We start from the raw sequence: 23,148 nt of genomic DNA, 5'->3' as shown, positions 1-23,148 counted from the left end.
CAAAAAATTTCAGTTGGTTTATTTCACTTTTTTAAAGTTTAAATAAGGGATTTTTTTTTTTTTTTGGAATGAGCTTAACTACACTCTCTGGGTCAAAAGTGTAAATGTATCATGAGTTTTTACTTTAAATTTATGTGCGAGCCTTACTCCATTATGTTGTGTGTTACAGTTATGGCTTGATTAAAATTGAGAACCATACACAGCCACTACACCTATTTTTTGTCATTAGAATATCTACTGTATGAGCCATGTCTTCCTAGACTCAGTGTAAATAATGGAGGATTTTATTTATGCTTATTTGTATTTAAATGTCATTGAAGGCAATGTCTGTTTGGAAGTCATAGGCACCAGTTGCTTTTCAGAGACTTCAGAGTCCCTAAGATGGTGCCTCTGGCAGCTGGTGATCAGGGAGCACCTCCTCTGTCGGGTTCCCCAGCATGGGTACTTGCTCTGGGTGAGGATTTTACTCACTTGTAGGGTGTGCACAGAGGCTGCTGTGTGCCAGGCACATAAGTGTTTGAAAAGGGCACAGGTATGTGTGCTGTTGGATTAGAAATGCCTGTGCTGCTCTGTTAAATTGGTGCCAGGACAAAAGTTTAAAGTTAAATTTAAGTCTAGAATGAAAGAAATCTGAATCCATGTAATTTATGGACCCTTGATCTTGAGGGTCATTGACTGTGCTGGCCCAGAAAGTGAGCTGGTGGTTCCTGCACCTGTCAGACCCTCATTCCTAGTCACAGGTCACACTCCTTCCCCATCCCCACCCCACATGTACATCCAGCCTGGGACCCACAGCCATTCTCCACAAGGGCTGCAGTTGAGCCCATGCTCAGGGGTGGCAGGGACAGGCACCTCCCGCCCAGCACTTAATCAAAGAGCAAGAAACCACGATGAGGACCCTCAGGAGTGAGGACAGACCATCCACACACCCCACAGAGTGGGCCCACAGGGTCCTATTCAGCCCCTGCTGGCAGCCCTGGAACACTGGATATGTTGTCCGCCTGACTACTGCCCTCCCTCAACGGCCATCTCAGGGGACTCTGGGAGTCAGAGCCTCGTGGGACCCAAGGCCCTCTCAGGCCCAGAGAGGGCGGGGCCCCGGCTCTGCCAGGCATCAGGGGCGGGACCCTGAGGGACACTGAGGCCTCCAACCACCAATCCCGTTCCACCCCTGCTGTCGGCCCTGGGAAGCCCCTGGTATGGGTTCCGGATGTGACGTCAATGGGCAGCCGCTGGGGGGGGGGCTGAGTGAGGCGAGGGCCTTTGTCTGAGATCCGGACTTCCGGTCGACCACGAGGAGACGGCCCAGGCTCTGTTAGGAGTGAGGTGAGATGACCAGGGTGGACTGAGGAGGCCCCACCTCAGGTAGAGGGGCCCAAATAATCCAGGTCCGCCCCTGAGGTCAGTCCTGGGAAGTCCGGGTGTGGGGGGGGGCGGGAACTCACGTCCACTGACTTCCGCCTTGGGGGCCTGACAGAGGCAAGGCCGTAGGTCTGAGGGGCAGGCTTCAGGTCGGCGGAGGGGGGAGGGCCCAGGCTCTGTTAGGAGAGAGGTGAGATGACAACAGTGGACTGAGAGGGCCCCACCCCAGGTAGAGGGTCCCCAAATAATACAGCTCCGCCCGTGCTGTGAGTCGTGGGACACTCCGGGACAGATGTGTCAGGCTGAGCCCCTCCCCCAAATTCTTCCTCATGGGACTCTGTAGTCAGAGCCTGGTGTGACCCCGGGCAGGCTCAGGTCCATAAAGGCGGGGCCATGGCTCTCCCAGACCCCTTTGGGAGGGGGCGGGGGCACAGTCCTTCCTTATCCCTGCTGTCAGCCCTGAAAAGTGCTGGGTGATGCGGTCCGGATATGACTTCCCTCGACTTCCGCCCGGGGGATAACAGCGGCGAGGGCCTTGGTCTGAGGTCTGGACTTCAGGTTGGCTGAGGGGAGAGGGCCCAGGCTCTGTCAGAAGTCAACGTGAGATGCTGAGGGTGGACTGAGGGGGCCCCCACCCGGGTTGAGCAACCCCGAATACTCCAGCTGTGTCCGTGCTTTCAGCCTAGGGAAGCCCCCGGTGTAGGGGCACCCAGGCAATACTGAGGGCCCCCTAGAATCACCCCTGCCCCTTCTTTGACCCTGGGAGGCCTTGGACAGACTTTACAATGAGATGCCTCCCAGATTCAGCCTTGGAAATCTGAGGGGTGAGGATGCGGGGGTGGGGGATGGGGACCCAGGCCCTGCCAGGGGTCAAGGGGGGGAGGAAGAAGGAGAACAATGTGGATATTATACCCCAGTACAGAGGGGGGCCTCAGCACTGGGAGGACCTGGGTAGGGTGGCCAGATGAGGTGCGTCTTTGCTTCTGCCTTGGGGGTGTCAGGGCGGGGACGGCCTTGGTCTGAGGAATGGGGCCTGAGTTCAGCAGAGGGAGAAGTCCCAGGGTCCTGGGCGAGGACTAGGCAGTCCCCCATCCCAGACATGGGAAACCTGCCCCTGCTCTCTGCCCTGAGGGGCCGGGGCAGGACTGTGGGGCGAGACATGGCTGGACACTTCCTCCTTGGGTTCTCAGGGAGATGGTGGCCTTGGTCTGCAAGATGCATCTGCAGTTCAGCAGAAGGGAAAGGGCCCAGGCCCCGTGAGGGGTAAATATGAGGGCCTTGAGGACCCCTTAGATAGAGGAGGCCTCCCTCCCCCCAAGCCCCCTTTTTCTGGGAGCCTTGGAAACCTCACGCAGGGTGTCCTTGTGTGCGGCACACTCGATTCTGTTTCCCGGGTCTCAGGGAGGTGAGGGCCTTGGTCAGAGGGACAAGGACTGTCAGCAGAGGGAGGAGTTCCAGGATCTGCCAGGCCCCAGGTGTGCACGCTAGCCAGTGAGGACTGAAGTTAACCCCAGCCTAGAACACTGCCGGGAGCTCTACAGAAATATGCCCTGGCCCTGCCGACAGCCCTGGAAACCCTGGGCAGGGCTATCAGGCTGAGGTCCCCTCTCTCATATCTGGATCACTGGTCTCAGGGAGGTGAAGTCCTTGGTCTGAGGGGGCTGCACTCAGGTCAGCAGAGGGAGGAAGGTCCCAGTCCCTGGCAGGCATCAAGGTGAGGACCAAGCAGGTTGCTCATGGAGGACACACGGACCCCACTGATGCTGGCGCCACTTGCTATCTTCTCTCTGAGGCCCTGGGCAGCCGTGGCCAGATGTGGGGCCCACTCACTGACTTCTGCTCCGTATCAGGGATGTGAGCTCCTGTTCTGAGGGTTTCTCAGGCCAGCTGAAGGGTGGGGGTCTAGGGCCCTCCAGGCAAAAGATGAGGACCCTGAGTCAGCACAGAAGGGTCGATCTACCCCAGGACAGTGGGGACTCGAGAGAGCCCAGCCTACGGTCCTGACAGCACTGGGGGTACCAGGGCTGTGCGTGTATCTGCAGCCTGTAGGCCCCTCACTTCTTTTATATCGGTTTCAGGAACTCACAGTGAGACATTGGTCTGAGGCAGGGTCCTCAGGTCACTGAGCAGAGGAGGCCCAGGCAGTGTCAGGAGTCCAGGTAATGTACACACCCTGAATATGTGTCAGAGGCCCTGCCTTCCCCGGGACAGAGGGGACCCAATAGTGCCTGACCCCATCCACCCCCCCACTGTCAGCCCCGAAGCCTCCGGCTCTGCAGGCCTGCTGCCCTCACGGAGCCATTTCACTTCCTCGTTGAGGTGCTCAGGAGACAAGCCAACCAGGAGGAGAGGAGCCCTGGGAGGCCCTGGAGCATGACCTAAGGAGAAGGCCTGTAGACTGGCCTTTGTTAGAGTCCCCAGGGTGTGGTTCTCACTGAGGCCAGTGACATGCTCCCTCTCTTCCCAGGCCTGTGTGTCTTCATCACCCATCTCCTGCCCACTCTTGCCTGCTGTCCCTGACCAGAGCCGTCATGTCTCACCGCCACGACCACAAGACCAATCAGCACGGCAGTCTTGAGGAAGGCCTCCAGGTCCAAAGCGAGGCACAGGGCCTGGTGGGTGCACAGGCTCCCGGGGCTCAGGAGGAGGGGGCAGCTGCCTCCTCCTCTACTGTGACCCCAGGCACCCTGGACGAGGCTGCTACTTCTGCAACACCGAGTCCTCTCCAGGGTCCTCAGGGAGCCTCCTCCTCCTCCACTGGCCTGGCCTCCAGTCCAGAGCCCCTCTCTGATGAGGGATCCAGCAGCGAAGAAGAGGAGGGGCCAAGCACCTCCCAGAATCTGTTAGACCCGGTGTCCGTGCTGCAAGAGGCACTAAAAGAAGAGATGTTTGATTTGGTTCATTTCCTGCTCCTCAAGTATCGCTTCAAGGAGCCGATCACCAAGGCACAAATGCTGAATATTGTGCTCAGAGATTACCAAGAATTCTTCCCTGAAATCTTCATGAAAGCCTCCGAGTACATGCAGATGGTCTTTGGCGTCGATGTGAAGGAAGTGGATCCTGCCAGCCACTCCTATGTTCTTGTCACCACCCTCGGCCTCACCTACTATGAGGAGCTGAATGATGACCAGCGCTTTCCCAAGTCCGGCCTCCTGATCATCATGCTGGGCTTGATCCTCTTTGAGGGCGACTGTGCCCAGGAGGAGGTTATCTGGGATGCACTGGGTGGGATGGGGGTGCATGCTGGGAGTGAGCACTACATCTACGGGGAGCCCCGGAAGCTCATCACCCATGATTGGGTGCAGGAAGGGTACCTGGAGTACCGGCAGGTGCCCGACAGCGATCCTGTATGTTATGAGTTCCTGTGGGGTCCCAGGGCCTATGCCGAAACTAGCAAGATGAAAGTCCTGGAGTATGTGCTCAAGGTCAATCGGAGCGATCCCAGATCCTTCCCAGTCCTGTATGAAGAGGCTTTGAGTGATGAGGAAGAGGGGGTGTGAGCAGGAGTTGAAGCCAGGGCCAATGAGGGGGCAGGGCCAGTACACATCCAGGTCCCCTTCCAGCAGCTCCTCCTGCCCCATGAGAAATGAGTCGTTTCTTTACTCTGTGTTTGAAGAGAGCAGTCAGTGTTTTACATAGTGGGGGGTCCGAGTAGCTTGGGGAAACCACCAGTGCATAATAACCTTTTTGTGTTCCTGTTACAACATTTGGGTGACTTAGAAATTGATCTTTGTTTTCCTCATGGAATTTTACAAACTTTGTTCTTTTGCATACAAGATTTAATTAACTTCAGCATCTAAAGTGGTGAATGATATTGAACACACATATAATTTTGCTTATCAAAAGTAAGAGTTTGCTATTTTGTAAAACAAATAAGGAAACCTTCCATTTCATTTTGTTGCTTGCAACAGGGTGGAATCGGATTTTAATTCCCATGCGAATTTTCTTGGAAATGTGAAAGAATGTTGAATTTAAATATATGGAGTTGTGAAATAGAGAAATACAATTTAAAGACAGTTATTTCTTGGCATCTTATTCCCTTTCTTATATTTTTCTGTAAAATTAAAAAATATACATGTGTTTGTGAATTTGCTTGGGTTATTTGAGAATGTAGCGAAATTTATTCTCAATAAATAAGAGCCCCTGCTCACTGTCACATTTGTTGCCCAAATATTCATTGAGCATCTGCTCTTTGGAAGGCCCTGGGATAAAAGATACCCTAGGGTAAGCCAGACCCACCCCTGCCCATAGAATTAGAGAGTCTAGGAGCTGCAGTCTTATAATTAAGGTGGTGAGATGTCCTCTAAGCCCTAAAGAACATGTGATGGAAGGGTTGAAGGGTGGTGCTTCTGCTGAGAGCAGTGGGGTGTGAGGGCCCTGAGCCGGGGCGGTTTGGGGCTTGGGGAAACTGCAGTTCCTTCTGTGGGAGTTGGTTGTAATGAAGCTGGGTGGGGGCAGGGCCAGACTGTCAGACCATGTGACTCGTGACTTAGGGCTGAGAGCAAAGCCTGGAAGGGAGAACTGCCCTGAGCAGTTCCTTCTGGATGGTGAGCAAAGCAGAGAGGAATCTCCACCTGGGGCGGGTGTGGAAGGTGTCCTGTGCTCTTGTCCCCCTACGGCTGAGCACAGTGCAAGAATCAGGTGATCGATTCCCATTGTCTGCATGTATTCCCTGAGGGATAAGGGTGAGTCTCCCATGAAATAAGGCCCTGAAGTCACTGTCCAGGTATTCATCTGCCCAGCTGGGAGAACCAGAGCTGACCCTATCAAAATGGAATTTTAATTAGGTTATCTGTAGTGTAACCTGGACAACTGTAAGCAACATCTAGATTTTGGGTGGTGATGAAATGAATGAAAATAGTGGTTTAGATGGAAGAGAAGCTGGGAGGAAGGAAAGTAGTTGGGCCTTAACTCCATGTATTATTAGGATATTCACGTTAGTTGCACCTAACAGGGGAAGACTCGCCTACACTTACTCAAATAATAAATCCTCGTGGAACATTTACTGGGCAGCATTTTTGTGTGATTTTCGGTTCAGGTTTTTATTCAGCTGCAAATCCTCTGAAATGACCTGGAGAACAGAAATATTTTCCAGAGGAGAGAGTGGTCCAGGGTCAAAAATAATATTAGAAATAAATGGCAGTCATTTAAAGATCCCATGTATGCCAGGCACTGTGCTGGGAGTTTTAATACATTTCCGACATCCCAACATTCCTACAGGACACTACTTAAATCCACGTTACGGACGAAGACCCTGAGGCTCACATTGCTGGGTAATTTTCCCAAGATCATATGGTTGGTAAATGACAAGCCTGCTCTGAATTCTTCTACAGCCCACACACGGTTCCCACTCCTCCCAGCCTTAGGTAGAGCTCTGTCTCTGAATTCATTTCTCTTCTCAGTACTCCTTGCTGTCTCTCAGGGGACAAAAAGAAGGACCCTGTGGCTGTGGTACTGAAAGCAGGCCTAAGGAAGGAAGGTGATGATGATAATGCAATACAATCTGGGGATAGTCTGTGGGCTTGCTTAACCTAGGGTCCTGCTGCCTGTGCCCTCCGGTTCCTTGAGAGCTGACTGCTCCGATGGGGGCCTTCCTGTCCTGCCCTAGCACTTTCCCACATCACAGAGCCCTTCCCCTGCTTGCTGCCATGTGGCCTGCCTCCTGACTCTGGAACCTGGGCTGCTGCCAGCTCCTCCCTGCTGCCTCCTCTGGAGGCTGCACAGAATCACTGGCCTCCCTGTGACACAGAGCATCCCTAGCCCCTGCAGAAGCCCCCTGGCTCTCCCACAGCTCCCCCTGGAGCCTGTGTGATAGCCACAGCCCCTTCAACTGAAAGGTTCACTTTGGACAGAGACCTTTAGACATCCAGTCGTCCTGTCTGCGTGCCCAAGTACACCCACACTTCTCCAAACGGGTGGTGAGTGGAGTGTGCCTTAGTACATACTCATTCTTGACACATGAAGTGGGAGAGAAGCCACCCTGATATTTGCCATAGGAATTTAATGGAGAGTTTTATTTGAAACTGGCCACTGCACACATATGCAAATGAATGAGCTTACTTTGGAGGTCACAACCAAAGTCTCCTAAGCGAGACATGAGGAAAGACCACGGAAATCACTGTGGGGCAAAGTTGTACTGAAGTGAACTAAAACCCTGGAGGTGAGACATGGTTGCTTGGTGGGCATGCTAGCTGGAATTTGAAAATCAAAAGAAATTAACCAGCCCTCCACTGCCTCCTGTCTGGCACCTGCTCCAGGGGAACATACTGGCTTTCAGTGTGACTAAAGGCACCTGCACAGGTGTTCTGGAGGCAGCAGGGTAGCAGAAACTCACAGGTTAAGATTTTGACCACGAAGCACAAGGAAGTAGAATATTCTCAGCCTACTGAGAGTATAGGGGTTATTGCAAAGGTAGTGCAGAAAGGTGCCTTTGAGTGAAGAAAGGGAATCCTCCCTGCTGGGATTTACAGTATCCTTTGAAAATTAAATGTGATCTTGTATTTGAAAGCACCCGCCACATAGTTGGCACTTGAAAAAGCTGAAGACTTTTCAGGCAAATTGGCTTTTTCAGAAACTCCTCCAACAAATAAAGAACACTATTGACATAACAAATTATAATATTAAATAGATCTTTTAGTTGAGCACCTACTATGTAACAGTTTAAGGGAGAGACTACAAGTCCTCATCCACATGTTCTCATTTTCTTCTGCCAGGACAAATCGTACCAATACATCGCCAGTCCTCTTGTTGGTTAGGAGGGGTCATATGACATCACTTTGCTATTGAAATGTGAGCAGAAACATTATTGCCACAACCGTTTGTATAGAAGTTTCCACAGGTGTGGGGGATTCATTCTCAATACATGACGACGACAAAACACAGACCATTTCATTTCTACATCCAGGGCTTAAGTCACACACATTTGCTTCCTCAGATGTGAGAAACTAGATTCTGTGCCTTTACTGCCCTGGGAAGGGGCGGATACCTTCAAAAGAGGTGCTGCCCCATAGGATACCCACTGCAGGAAATCCATCTTGCTACCTGCGGCCCTCATGCCCCTGAGACACACCCAGCAATTAATCTTCTGAGAGCGGCGATATGCTCCATTTGAGGCACAAGCCCCAATGGCCCTGATGGGATTGAGAGTTTCTTTTCCTAGGACTCCCCCGGAGCCCTCATCACCTCTGTTGTGCAGCACCTTGTCAACACTCTCCCGTACCCAGCCTCAGCCAGCCCAGCTTGGGGTTGTACCCTTGCTGCCTCTCCACTGACAACTGCTCAGCCCAAGATGGGGCCGGTGGCGAAGTTTATATGCAATTCCCTTTATTTGAAATTTAACAATTAAGAATCCCTTTCCAAAATATTGTCATTCAGGTAGAGCTGGTGGGAGATGATGAAGCCTTTTGGTCAGTCTCCTAGTGGTTGGTAAATAATGCTCCTTGTTGCGAGAATGAGTGACAAATCGCTATGATGGGGAGTTATAATTCAAATGCTTACTTATGTGACGCCCAACCTTTCATTGAAGTGATCTCTTTAACTGCATCACTATGAGGTTTTCCTTTCTGAGGTGGATCCAGAAGGGTGGGGCAGGAGTGTCCTGTCAGCCACCCACAGAGACAGCTAGGGCCATGGTGTCCCCAGACAGGAAGTCTGAGCAGACTAAAGGCTGTAGCAGATGGTGGGCACCAGGACCCTCCCCAGGCCCCAGAGCATGCCCAGACCCATTTTAGGATTTGGAAAGGAGGGGGAAGGGAGAGGGCTTTGGGGTCCTGAGGGACATGGGCTGTGGTGAGGATCAGCCGCCCAGGAGAGATGTGAGGAGGAGCACCCGCCAGATCCATCTGAGCTGCCCTGGGCCGGCCCGGGGAGGGACGTGAGGGCAGAATGGGGCCAGAGGAGAGCTGGAGCCCTGGGCCACAGCATGAGCTGGGTGCTCCCAGGAAAGGCCAGGGGCAGACCCTGTGGGGCACTGCAGGATGGAAGCAAGGACACCACGTGCCCCTCTTGGAGCGAGCTGATGGGTGTGGGAGAGTGCACACCCCAAGGTGGCTAAGGACTGCAGGGATGCAGCAGCTAGGAACCCCTCCCACGGCCTCTCCCAGAGGGATTTCCAGGCCCCGGCAGCCTTTGCAGCAGCCTCCTGTGTGGGCACACGCCACCCCGGGATGAGCCAATCCTCACCGGGGCAGGGCAGAGCAGACAAGAGCCACCCCGCGCCCAGCCGTGGGAAGGTCCTGCCATTCTCTGGATGGCCTGAGCCTGCCCCGCCGAGGTGCTGGTGTGAGGCCTCCCAGGACGTTCCTGCTCCCCTGAGAAGCCTCCCTGTTCCACCAGCCACGGTTAAAGCCCTGCTCTGAACTCCAGCCTCCTTGGCAAGGGGCTGACTTCCTGCCTGGCTCTTGCCAGCCCTCCCCTGTGGCAGTTACCCCTGGCAGGTGTCCTGTGGCCCTTCCTGAGCCAGTAAGAGGTCCCACGTCTAACAGCTTGCCTCCTTAGGGTGCTCCTGCCACAGTCCAGGTGAGATGAATTGTGAGGCTGGATTAGGATGGTGCTTGAGGGCTGGAGAAGGGGTACAGAGCTCCGGGGTATTGGCCAGGGCCAGGGGCCACGTTGGGAGGCTGAGGGGGAGGCAATTGCTGAGGACTGTTCAGGAATGTTGGCTTCACGTTGCCTAGTTCTCTGTACTTGTGTTTGGTCCCCTTTCTCTCTTTTTGTTTTTCTTTTTTATTTTTCTTTTTTTTTTTTAAGATACATATCGATCACCCTCCAAAGTTTCCTTTTGTGCTCTTTAAGTTTTAAATTTCAATATACTTTATTCTGAAGTATGGTGGATCTGAAAAAAATTTGCAAAGATGGAACAGAGTTCCCTCAGTTTCAGTTTCCCCTATTGTTAGCATTTTACAAGAGGACGGTACGTTTGTTACAGTTGATGCTTTATTTGTTCTGAAGCAAAGGCCATTCTTTACTCAGATTTCTTTAGTTTTTCCCTAATGTCCTTTTGCTCTTCCAGGATTCCATCCAGGATACCACATTATGTCTAGTTGTAATGTGTCTTTTGGCTCCACTTGGCTGTCACACTTTCCTTGTTTTTGATGACCTTGACAGTGTTGAGGGGTACTGGTCAGGTATTTTGTAGAATGACCTTCGTTTATGGTTTGTCTGGTGCTTTTCTCATGGTTAGACTGGGGTTGTGGGTTTGGGGGAGAAAGACCACAGAGGAGAAGTGCCATTCTCATCACATCACAGCAAGGCAATATATATCACATGACTCATCACTGATGACATTGACCGTGACCACCTGAGGTGTTTGTCAGTTATCTATACTATAAAGTTACTTTTTTACTCTCCTTTTCTATACAGTGTTCTTTGGAAGACAGTTACTATGTGCAGCTCACGCTATGAGTGGTGGGGAGTCATGCTCCACTTTTCTGAAGTGAGAATATCTGTGTAAATTATTTGGAATTCTGCTCCGTGGGAAATTTAGCTATTCTCCCTCAGTTGATCATTTATTTCTCTTAGCATGAGCTCATAAATACTCACTGTATACTTTGGTTTAAAATCCAATGCAACTTGATGTATTTGGTTGTCCAAGTTGCTCCACGCTTGGCCATTCGGAGCTCTTTCTGTTAGCGCCTTTTGTACATGCCTTTCTCGTACATCTCTCAATATGAGTTTAAAAATTTATTAGCACTTCTTTTGCTTTCAAGCACTACAAGATGCTTTGGGCTCATCTTGTATATTTCCTTCCTCAATTCTATTTTTTCTTGTTTTTTTTTTTTTTTTTTTTTCTTCCTTAACATGCTCCTGGCCAATCCTTCTTCAATTCTAGAATCACCAATCTCTCCACTGATTCCTTGTTCTCTTTATTGGAGAATGGTATTAGAAACCTAGATCCGGGGCACTAGGTAAGCGTATTGTTACCGGGGCATTGTTGCTTTATGCCTTCTCTGCAGACAGAGGAAGCAATTATATGTGTGTGTAATAACCTGTGTATGTGTATACACCTAGGAATATTTCCAGATGTAATGACCTATATGTATATGAAGTTAAAGATGAGTTCTTACTAATGTCTCCAACACTTATCCACTATAACATTGATTATTATAGCCTCATCTGCTTGCTTGACTGTCAATTTTCGCTCAATAGTGAGAAACCTTGAGGTTGACAACTGGTTTGTGTGTCAGTGTAGTGTTGCCTTTACTAGGTAGCCTCCAAAGCCTGGTCAACTCTAGAGGAACTATTAAAATTGAATTTGTGGGCCTGCAGAGCAGTGGTTCAGCTCCAGGACTCCCTAGGACCACCCTGAGACTCCCTGGGACTTCACTTAAGTAGCATCTTCCCTAGAGGCTCCGGACTCTGGGCAGCCTGCCTGGCGTCTGTCTATGAAGCTCTTGAAAGGGCAATGATGCTTGTTATTCAAGTGTCTGAACTGACAAGCCATCTCTCTCTTGATGCTTGTCATCTGTCTACTGGCTGGCCAACCTGGCCACTGGCAGGTACCTCTTCCTAGCACAGTGTGGCCTGTGGGTTCAGCTGGACTCTGAGTTGAGTCTCTGCTCATCCACCCTTACTAGCTGGTGGCTCAGGGCATGTTATACAAGCTTCTCTGTGCTTTAGTTCCTCTTCTGTATTTGAATGTTCATTGGCAACCTCATCAGGGCGAGACATGTCCCCCACAACACACACACACACACACACACACACACACTCTCACACTCTGCTTGTACAACCTCTATCGAAAGAAATATGGAGAGACCTAAAACAACTAAACTTTTGATTCAGCAATCCCGTTACTGGGTATTTACCCAAAGGAAAAAAAGACATTTCATAAAAAAAACGTTTGCACTCGGATGTTCATAGTAGCACAATTCACAATTGCAAAGATGTGGAAACAACCCAAGTGTCCATCAATACATCACTGGACTAATAAAATGTGGTCTATGTATACCATGGGAACTACTCAGCCACAAAAAAACAATGGTGATCTAGCACCTCTTGTGTTATCCTGGATAGAGCTGGAGGCCATTCTTCCAAGTGAAGCATCACAAGAATGGAAAATCAAGCACCGCATGCACTCACCATTCAACTGGCATTAATTGATTAACACTTATGTGCAAATATGGAAGTCACATTGATAGGGTGTCGGGCAGGTGCGAGGAGGGAGGAGGGGATGGGTAAATTCACACCTGATGGGTACAGTGCGTGATGTCCGTGTGTTGAGCATGCTTGTAGTTCCAACTTGGGTGGTGCGAAGGGAATATATGTATCCAAAGCATTTGTACACCCATAGTATTCTGAAATTAAAAAGAGGAAAAAATTAAAAATAACATTGCTGTCATTTATTTCATTTATCCATATACACTAATCAGCTGATACATTGTTACTATTGTTAATCTAAACAAATAGTTATCTTTTAGATCAGTTAAGAATAAGAAAGCTTTTTATTTTACCTTCATTTATCCCTCCTCTGATGTCCTTCCGTTATGTAGGGCCAAGTTTCTAACCTATATAACTTTTCAGTAATTGTTGAAACAAAATAGACAGAAAATGTGTAAGAACATAGAAGATCTGATGACCATTAGATGCAGAGAATCATTTAAAAATTTCAATGCATTTCATTTTTTAAACTTCCCAGCAAACAAGAAATATATTGTAATGTTCTCCATTAGTTAAAGAAAATCTACAAAAAACCTAGAGCTAAGATTACACGCTTCTCATCGGCTCACGGGACATTCTCTAAGATTCACCATGTCCTAGGACATAAATCATGTCTTAAAAAATTCAAAAAAATAGAAATTATACCATGCATCTTCTCAGATCACAGCGGAATAAAAGTAACAATGATCACAAACAGAAACCCTCACTCTTACTCAAAGTCATGGAAGCTAAATAACTTTCTCCTGAATAATTAGTCTATAAAAGAAGAAATCAAGATGGAAATCAAAAATTTCTTTGAATTAAATGACAATGGAGATACAATTTATCAAAATCTATGGGATGCAGCTAAAGCAGTCCTGAGAGGAAAATTCATATCCATAAATGCCTATATCAAAAAGACAGAAAACATGCAAATAGACAACCTAACAAATAGACTCAAAGAGCTAGAGAAAGAAGAACAGAACGATCCCAAACCCAGCAGAAGGCGAGAAATTACTAAGATCAAATCAGAATTAAATGAAAAGGACAACAAAGAAACTATAAGGGAAATTAATAAAACAAAAAGTTGGTTCTTTGAAAAGATAAACAAAATAGACACATCCCTGGCTAGACTAACCAAGAACACAAAACTAAAATCTCTAATAACCTCCATTAGGAACATGAAAGGAGAAATCACAACCGATGCTACAGAGATACAAGATACCATCTATGAATTCTACAAAAATCTTTATGCACACAAACTGGAGAACGCGGAGGAAATGGACAAATTTTTAGAAACACATAGTCTTCCCAGGCTCAACCAGGAAGAAATAGAGTACCTGAACAGACCAATATCAAGAACTGAAACAGAAACAGCAATAAAAAACCTTCCCAAAAAGAAAAGCCCTGGTCCGGATGGGTTCACACCTGAATTTTACCATACATACAAAGAAGAACTGGTGCCCATTCTACATAAACTATTCTCCAATATTGAGAAGGATGGAATTCTCCCCAACACGTTCTACCAAGCCAATATAACATTGATACCAAAACCTGGAAAGGACGCAACAAAAATAGAGAACTACAGACCAATTTCCCTCATGAATATAGATGCAAAAATTTTCAATAAAATACTAGCAAATCGAATCCAAGTACTTATCAAAAAAGTAATCCACCATGACCAAGTGGGCTTCATCCCCGAGATGCAGGGGTGGTTCAACATACGTAAATCTATAAATGTAATTCACCACATAAATAGAAGCAAAAACAAAAACCATATGATACTCTCATTAGATGCAGAAAAAGCATTTGACAAAATTCAACACCCTTTTATGATAAAAACGCTTAACAAAATAGGCGTTGATGGAACCTACCTAAAAATGATACAAGCCATATATGACAAACCCACAGCCAACATCATACTGAATGGGGAAAAACTGAAAGCACACCCACTTAGAACTGGAACCAGACAGGGCTGCCCATTGTCTCCATTACTTTTCAACATAGTATTGGAAGTCCTTGCGAGAGCTATCAGGCAAGAGAGCAGAATCAAGAGAGTCCAAATAGGGAAGGAAGAGATCAAACTCTCACTTTTTGCTGATGATATGATGTTATATCTGGAAAACCCCCAGGATTCAACCATGAGACTCCTGGAATTGATTAACGAATATAGCAAAGTCTCAGGCTACAAAATTAATATACACAAATCAGAGGCATTTATATATGCCAATAACAGTCAATCGGAAAACCAAATTAAAGACTCAATACCCTTCAAAATAGCAACAAAGAAAATAAAATATCTAGGTATATATCTAACTAAAGAGGTAAAGGACCTCTATAAGGAAAACTATGAAACACTGAGAAAAGAAATAGCAGAACTTGCAAATAGATGGAAAAATATACCATGCTCGTGGATCGGAAGAATCAACATTGTTAAAATGTCTATACTACCCAAAGTGATCTACAGATTCAATGCAATCCCTATTAAATTACCAACATCATTCTTTACAGACATAGAGAAAACAATTATACACTTTGTATGGAATCAAAGACGATCCCGTATAGCAAAAGCAATTTTAAGCAACAAAAACAAAATGGGAGGTATTAATTTGCCAGACCTCAAACTATACTGCAAGGCCGTGGTTCTTAAAACAACCTGGTATTGGCACAAGTGCAGGGACACAGACCAGTGGAACACAACAGAAAATCCAAATATAGAACCATCCTCATATAGTCACCTAATTTTTGACAAAGCAGGAAAGAATATACTCTGGGGACAAGAATCCCTATTCAATAAAAGGTGCTGGGAGAATTGGTTAGCCACTTGTAGAAGACTGAAACAGGACCCACAGCTTTCACCTCTCACAAAAATCAAATCACGGTGGATAACAGACTTAAACCTTAGGCGTGATACAATCAGAATTCTAGAAGAAAATGTAGGAAAGACTCTTACAGACATTGGCCTAGGCAAAGAATTTATGAAGAAGACCCCCAAGGCAATCACAGCAGCAACAAAAATAAATGAATGGGACATGATTAAATTAAAAAGCTTCTGCACAGCCAAAGAAACAGTCCAAAGAATAAACAGACCACCTACAGAATGGGAAAAAATTTTGGAATACTACACATCAGATAAAGGACTGATAACAAGAATCTATTTAGAACTCAGGAAAATCAGCAAGAAAAAATCAAGCAACCCTATCAAAAAGTGGGCAAATGACATGAATAGAAACTTCTCAAAAGAAGATATAAGAATGGCTAATAAACATATGAAAAAATGCTCAACATCCCTAATCATCAGAGAAATGCAAATCAAAACCACAATGAGATATCACTTAACCCCAGTGAGAATGGCCTTTATCAAAAAAACCCAAAACAACACATGTTGGCATGGGTGTGGAGAGACAGGAACACTAATACACTGCTGGTGGGACTGCAAACTAGTGCAACCCCTGTGGAAAGCATTATGGAGGTATCTTAAACAGATTCAAGTAGACTTGCCATTTGACCCAGCAATCCCATTACTGGGCATATACCCAAAGGAAAAAAGGTCATTCTTTAACAAAGACACATGTACCCGAATGTTTATAGCAGCACAATTCACAATAGCAAAGATGTGGAAACAACCCAAATGCCCATCAATACATGATTGGATTAGTAAGCTGTGGTATATGTATACCATGGAATATTACTCAGCTATAAGGAATGATGAAGATACGACATCTCTATGGTTCTCCTGGAGAGAGTTGGAACCCATTATATTAAGTGAAGTATCCCAAGAATGGAAAAACAAGCATCACATGTACTCACCAGAAAATTGGTTTCCTTGATCATCACCTAAATACAAATCTGGGAACGACATCAATTGGATATCAGACTGAGGTCGGGGGTGGGGGAGGGGATGGGGGTATGCCTACACAATGAGTGCATTGCGCACCGTTTGGGGAGTGGTAACACTTGAAGGTGCTGACTCGGGAAGGGGGGGTGGGGAAGGGAGGGATATATACCTCATGATGGGTGCAATGCGCATGACCTGGGGAACAGACACGCCTGGAGCTCTGACTTGGGGGGAAAGGCGGTACAGGAGCAACATATGTAACCTGCAATTCTGTATCCCCCATAACAAGATAAAAAAAAAAAAAAAAAAAAAAAAAAGATTACACGCAATGGCAAAATATAGAATGCTTTCTATCCAGGGCCGGGAGAAAGGCAAAAATACCTTATTTCACATTTCTACTCAATTTTTTTCTATTAGACATTTAAACTATTGCAATAAAATGAGGGAAAGAAATAAAAGGCATAATAATTTAAACGGAAGAAATAAAACTTCTTTGTTGCAAACAGCATGAAGATCAATGTGGACAATCCTAAAGATTCTATAAAGGAACCAAAAATATAATTGACAGGTGAACGAACATACCATGGTTGTAAGGCACAAGTTCAATATACAGAAATCAATTGTATTTCCCTATACTAGCAACAAACCCATGAAAATGACACTAAGTCAAGTACACCATCAATAGCATCAGAAGACATAAAACATTTTGGAATAAATTTAATGAAAGGTATGTAAGACCTCTACATTGAAAACTACAAAAGATGGGTGAGAAAAATTAAAGACGACCTAAATAAACAGAGACATATTAACATGTTCATAGATCAGAAAACTCAAAATTATTATTCTATTCTATTGGTTATAATTCAATACTATCATTGTTCATATTTTTGCTGAAATTTCCCAGCTTTGCGGAGCCCTTTTTGCCTTTGGGAGCTCCTGCATCATCTTTTTTATATTTCTCACCATTTCTTAAGCATTTCCTTGTTTTCCGACACCACAAAATATTAAGTTCATCTTGTATTTTCTTTGCCCCAGTCCTAGAATAAAATATATGAATAAATAAATCTGGACATCCTCAAAATTGAAATGAACAAGAAGACAGGCCACAGATTGGGACGAAGTATATGCAAAGCACATATCAAAACACTGACGAGTACCTAAAACATACAAAGAACTCTTAAAAACTCAAAAATAAGAAAGCAAACACCTAGTTTAAAAATTGGCAAAAGGCTTAACAGATAATTCGCAAAGCGGATATACACATGGGGAATAAGCACCAGAAAAGATGCTCAACGTCATTACCCATCAGGGACAGGCAGGATGGGGTCCCAGGCACATTTATCAGAATGGTGAAACTCTAAAACACTGACATTTATCAGAATGGTGAAACTGTAAAACACTGACAGGGCCAGGTGCAGGGAGATGGGGGGATGGTGCAGAGGAACCAGGAGGCTCCTACATTCCTGGCAGGAAGGCACAAGGGCACAGGCATTCTGGAAAACGGTTTGGCAGCTTCCCATACAGTTAAAGGTGCACTTGCCATGTGACCCAGTAGCCACTCTCCTGGGTGTTTACCCTAGAGAAACGGAAACAGCCAGCCATTTAGAAACCCAGACTCCAGTGTTTGTAGCAGCCTCGTCTGGGGTAGCCAAACGCTGCAAACCACCTTCGATGGACGTTGGGGAAGCAAACTGTAGTCGTCCATGCGGTGGAATACCCCTAGGCTATGAAAGGGAACCACCTGTGGACACAGGGAACGACGTGGATGAATCTCAGAGACATCATGTTGATCGCCAGAAGCCAGTCTCAAAAGGGTTGCATGCCCTGTGATTCCCCCTATGTACCGTTCTAGCAAAGACAAAAGTACAGAGACAGAACAGATCATTGGTTGCCAGGGGTTATGGTGGAGTGAGGGTGTGACAATGGAAGGAGGACAGCACCAGGGAGTTGTACAGGGTGGGAGAGCTCCTCTGTGTCCTGCCTGTGGCTGTGAGGATCTACACGTGTGTTCCAACTCATGGAACTGCATGCCAGAGGAAGACAGTCACTTTTACTGGACCATAATTAATCAAAGGAAAAGGGAGAACTGGGAGGCAGGGCAGGAGGGAGAAGAGATGACACAAGGGAGCCAGGCCAGGTGACGCCCCCAGGGCTTATCCTCTGGGCTTGCCTGCGGGTGAGACAAGGTCTTTCTGGTAGGACAGCAACATACTCAGAACTCACCTGGGCATGGTGGCAGGGACAGGGTAGCCTTGCGTGCCCAGCGTCAGCCTGCCAAGTTCAACTAACGCAGTGGGGGTCCCTAGAAGCCCAGGCAGCTGAACTTTCTGGGGACCCGTCCCCAAGTGTGTCACCAGAGTACCTCCAGCAGGTTGTGGAAATGTTTCCTGAGAAGCGGGTGCGGTGGGGTGTGATGCCAGTGAGCGGGGCAGCGCCTGAGTGAGTGTAGGAAGGAGGGAGGGCGGGACCCCAGGAAGAGCAGAGGCGTGGGGGCCGGATGCAGGGCTGTCACGGAAGGAGGAGGGACTGACTGACTGACTGACGACGGAACGTGTGTTTGCCCAGCATCAGGCCCTACAGCAAGCAGACCGTACCTCCTCTTCTTTCCCGCGGTGTCCGCAGGGCAGTCCTGGGAGGAGGGACCGTCCTTATTCAGGCTGGCGCCGTCTTACCCGGAGAGACCCAGCAAGGTGTGGACACCGCCTTCCACCGGAAGCTGGGGTGGAAGCTCTAAAGAGACTTCTTCTGCCCTCCTTGCCTCAGGTTGTGTGCGTCCCCCTGTGGATTCTCATGTCCTTCCTGTGCCTGGTGGTGCTCTACTACATCGTGTGGTCCGTCCTGTTCTTGCGCTCCATGGACGTGATTGCAGAGCAGCGCAGGACTCACATAACAATGGCCCTGAGCTGGATGACCATCATCGTGCCTCTTCTCACTTTTGAGGTGAGCTTTCGACCTACGGCAAGCCTCCCCAGCCCCCAAGGCCCACCCTTCCCTGCAACAGCCCCCTGCCTACCTGGAAAGGCAGCCTGCTATCCCTGGGAACTGCAGCGAGAGCACGCCTCCAGGATAGGGCGTCTGTCCAAGGACAATGTCCTTTCTTTCTCTTGGGGGGCGCAGGCAGGGGCTGGCAGTGAGGAGTGCCCCTTTCCAGTGCTGATGCGTCTGTGTGTCTTGAGGTCCTACTTTTTCAAAGGGCGAGTTGGATATTGGATTTTCGTATTTGAGTTCTGTGGGGAATTCTAGAATGGCCACTCCTTTGAATGAACACGGGGAGGAGGAGTTTCCCATAATACTCCTGGGGCCGGAAACTTTTCAAGGGGAGGGACTTTTGCTTAACCCTAGAGAGGGATGTGAAAGCTCATCTCCTGGCAGCCCCCGAGGATGGGTGGTCTTTGGCCGAGACCCGAGGCGCTGACCTCTCCGCTTCTGACAGCTCACCGGGCGGGGGCCGTCTGAAGAGGTGCCGCTTACATAGTTGTCCATTTTCCGTCGTCGTGTCAAAAGGACCTTGACTGTGTCTCTCTCTTTAGATTCTGCTGGTTCACAAACTGGACGGCCACAACGCGTTCTCCTGTATACCCATCTTCGTGCCCCTGTGGCTCTCCTTGATCACACTGATGGCAACCACCTTCGGACAGAAGGGAGGAAACCACTGTACGTACTCGGCACGTCAGAAGCCCTTCACCTGTGTGTCTGCGGGGCTGCAGGGGTCCCCGAACTATGAAAGGATGAGCCTGAGGACCCTGAGTTAGAAGTTTATGTTGGAGAGCAAGGGCTGAGGAAGTTCTAGGACCTTCCAAGGGAAGGGCACGCTGTCCCCTGGCCTGTGCCAAGGGTCTCATCCAAGTGCTCCCTGCGATTTGAGGGAGGAACAAACAAGGCAAGCAGCCTCTCACAGCTCCCCTTTCCTCCTCTGCAAAATTGGGAGCAAGATGCCTCTTTCGAGGGCTTGTGAGGAGTAGATGAAAACTCCACATCTCCCACCTGAAGCCCGAGATCCTCCTAGGGCCCCTTTGCCCTCCCCGTCCCCCATGTCCTTGCTGAAGTGAGTGAGTGTTGTCAGGTGCACCTTGTGTGCCCTCTCTTCCTCTGCACCTGCATGCAGTGCCACACAGTTTTGAAACCCTCTGTAGGGAGGGTCCCTTCCTCACGAGGCTGTGAGCTCCATCGCATGCAACCCCAGAGCACTGCCCTTCTGGAAGCCAGTGGGGTGGGAGCAGTGCCTGGACTGCAGCCCAGGCCATGCTTGCTGCTTGTGCCCCGGGAGGGCAGCACGGAGCCGACGGTTGGGTGGTGCGCAGAGAGGAGGGGCAGGCCTCGGGGTGGCCCCTGGCCTGGGCCAACACCTGCCTGCCGCCTTCCCAGGTTCCACAGGCTGACACAAATCCTCTTCTTGGAGGACACCCTTTGTCACCCAAGAGCTTATCCTGGGCATGGAGGATTAGAGGAAGACGGCGTGGTCCAGGCCCCACAGGCATTGGAGACTCATGAGGGCAGTGGTTCTCGACCTTGAGCACCCTGCAGGATCCCTAAAGGCCAGGAAAAGCGGGCGGCCTCGGCCCACGCCAGCCCCACCCACAGTTTCTGATTCAGGAGGTCAGGGCTGGGGCCCGAGAATGGCATCCTGAACAAGGCCCTGGGGATGGTACCGCTGCCGGTCTGGGAACCCCACTTTGAGGACCCCGGAGCTGGAGGTCATACTCTGGCCCCTTATTGGGTTGAGGCCCTGTCGAGTCTCGGTTTCTGAGCTCCCTGCAGAAAATGGACTTTTTTGCAAGAAAGAAAGGTAATGCGAAAGTCACTTGGGCCTAGCGTTTGACAAAGAAAATTCTTATTTTTCAGGGTGGTTTGGTATTCGCAAAGATTTCTGTCAGTTTCTGCTTGAAATCTTCCCATTTTTGCGAGAGTACGGAAACATTTCCTACGATCTCCATCACGAAGATAATGAGGAAACTGAAGAAACCCCAGTGCCGGAACCTCCTAAAATTGCTCCTCTGTTTCGAAAGAAGACCAGGGTGGTCATCACACAGAGCCCTGGAAAGTATGTGCTTCCCCCTCCCAAATTAAACATCGAAATGCCCGATTAAACGCCACCTCGGGGGACAGCACGTAAGTGGACTGGGACGCACACTCTCTCCACCTCCCTCTGCCGCCTCTTCACCCACAGCCCAGCCCCGGAAGTGGAGCTGGGTCTCCTTCCAGGTACGTCCATCTCACGCCTTGTTTGCATCCAACGCCTGTCAGCCACTCAGCACGAAGGGACGCAGAGGTGGCAGGTGACCGGCCAGGGTGTGGGTCAGCGGACCTGGCTGCCAGGGAGAGTGGAAGAGGGAGCAACGATTTCCATCCGTCTGGGTGGGAGCCTGAGGCGGTTACTGGTCCCCGTCAGAGCCAGGGTGGTGGCTGGCTGACGAGCCCCGCAGAAGGGACATCTCTCTACATGGCTGGTTTTCAAAGTGCTAAACGTTCCGATCCAACCTGTTGTTCCAAAATGTATTTTCCCACAGAGCCGGCCCCCACGAGCAGCTGCCAGTTGTCCCGGTCTTGGTGTAGTCAGTAGGAACTGCAAGGATGTCTCTAAGGCACCGGGTGGGTGCTGACACACAGCACAGTCCTCCTTTTTCCTGTTCCTACCGTGGAAGTCGTTTCTCTTTGGGCACGCCGACAGCAGTTTTTAATCGGCTGAGGGGCGCGCCCTTTCTAATGGAGTCACTCCATGCCTGTATAGTATTTATACAAATATTTTAGCACCGTAATACACGGTGTTAACTCCTAGTTCTGTACAGTCTACTCTGTTAAAGTATTTTTTTACAAGCTTGTGCTGGAGACGAGGAGGTGTTCTGCTGCAGAAGTAGAAGCCGGCGGCACACCTGCCCCACCCCAGCGGGGTGCCACGCCTTCATGGGACATTGCCCTTGCCGCCCTGGAATTCCTCCAGGTACCCCATAGCCGCTATTGCCAGGACAACCACAGCAAGCAAGCAAGAAGTGGTTCGCGCTTCTCTGATGTTCTGGGAATACGGGCTGGCCGAAAACCTGTAAGGCGCTGCTGGACGCCAGGACACTGGAGGATGTTGCCAAGAGCAGAAATGGCGTCGGCGTTAAGGCTCAAGCTTTCTGTCTGCCAGCAACAAGGAGGCTTTAGACGAGGCGCGATGCCTTCACACGTGAGTGCGGATTCTGCAGGCACTGCGGGTACAGCCGTGAGTCACATGCTACAGGGGTGATAGCCTCCTGCCTGAAAACAAATCGGTCATTCATTTAAAAGCGGGCAAAAGGGGCGTCGATCTACTCCGCCGGGAGAGGGGGGTGCAGTGTTACCGCGGGCAGCTGCTCGCAGGCCCAAGTGGGCTTCATTCCAGTCCAGCTTACGCAGGCTCCGCCCTCCAGCGGGCCTCCAGGGAGCCTGTGCTGTTTAGGGTAAGGGGGAGTGGAAAGGTGTAGCCTTTCCTGCTCTGCGTGTAAAGAGTGTAGCTAAATCCACTATTTTTACTCTCTTAAGCCGTTCAATAAACTGGCTCTTCACTTTACACGGGTACCGTGTGCATGTCCTTTTGTTAGTGGTCCGGGAAACTGGAACTGTTCTCAGCCAGAGCAAAGGGAATATCCAGCTGCCACAGGCAGCCGAGGCTGGCGGGGGTGGGGGAACACCAACGTCATTGAGCTCGTGCCCAGAATCAAGTACGGGAGTTTGTGGACAGGTGGGCCCGTATGTGGGCACAGCGTGTGACACACAGGCTGCTTTGGATGGACGCCTCTCCCTTGCCCTGCCAGCAACACACCCGACAGGAAGGATGGCAGAGATGGAACGCG

The 23,148-nt window shown here is 49.0% G+C and overlaps 1 protein-coding gene across 1 annotated transcript; it reads left to right on the top strand.

Annotated features, from left to right (window-relative positions):
- Window positions 1–19,092: 19,092 nt before the first annotated feature.
- Window positions 19,093–21,614, top strand: LOC138378270 (transmembrane protein 185A-like). Its single transcript, XM_069463623.1, has 3 exons — window positions 19,093–19,276; window positions 19,867–19,990; window positions 21,179–21,614. Exons 1-3 carry the CDS (start codon window positions 19,127–19,129, stop codon window positions 21,421–21,423), a joined length of 519 nt encoding a protein of 172 aa, XP_069319724.1. The 5' UTR covers window positions 19,093–19,126; the 3' UTR covers window positions 21,424–21,614.
- The last annotated feature ends 1,534 nt before the right edge of the window (window positions 21,615–23,148 follow it).

Source organism: Eulemur rufifrons, chromosome 30 (assembly GCF_041146395.1).
Source record: "Eulemur rufifrons isolate Redbay chromosome 30, OSU_ERuf_1, whole genome shotgun sequence".
NCBI lineage: Eukaryota > Metazoa > Chordata > Mammalia > Primates > Lemuridae > Eulemur > Eulemur rufifrons.
Note: the sequence above shows the minus strand (reverse complement) of the source record. Positions and strands in the feature narration are given on the sequence as shown.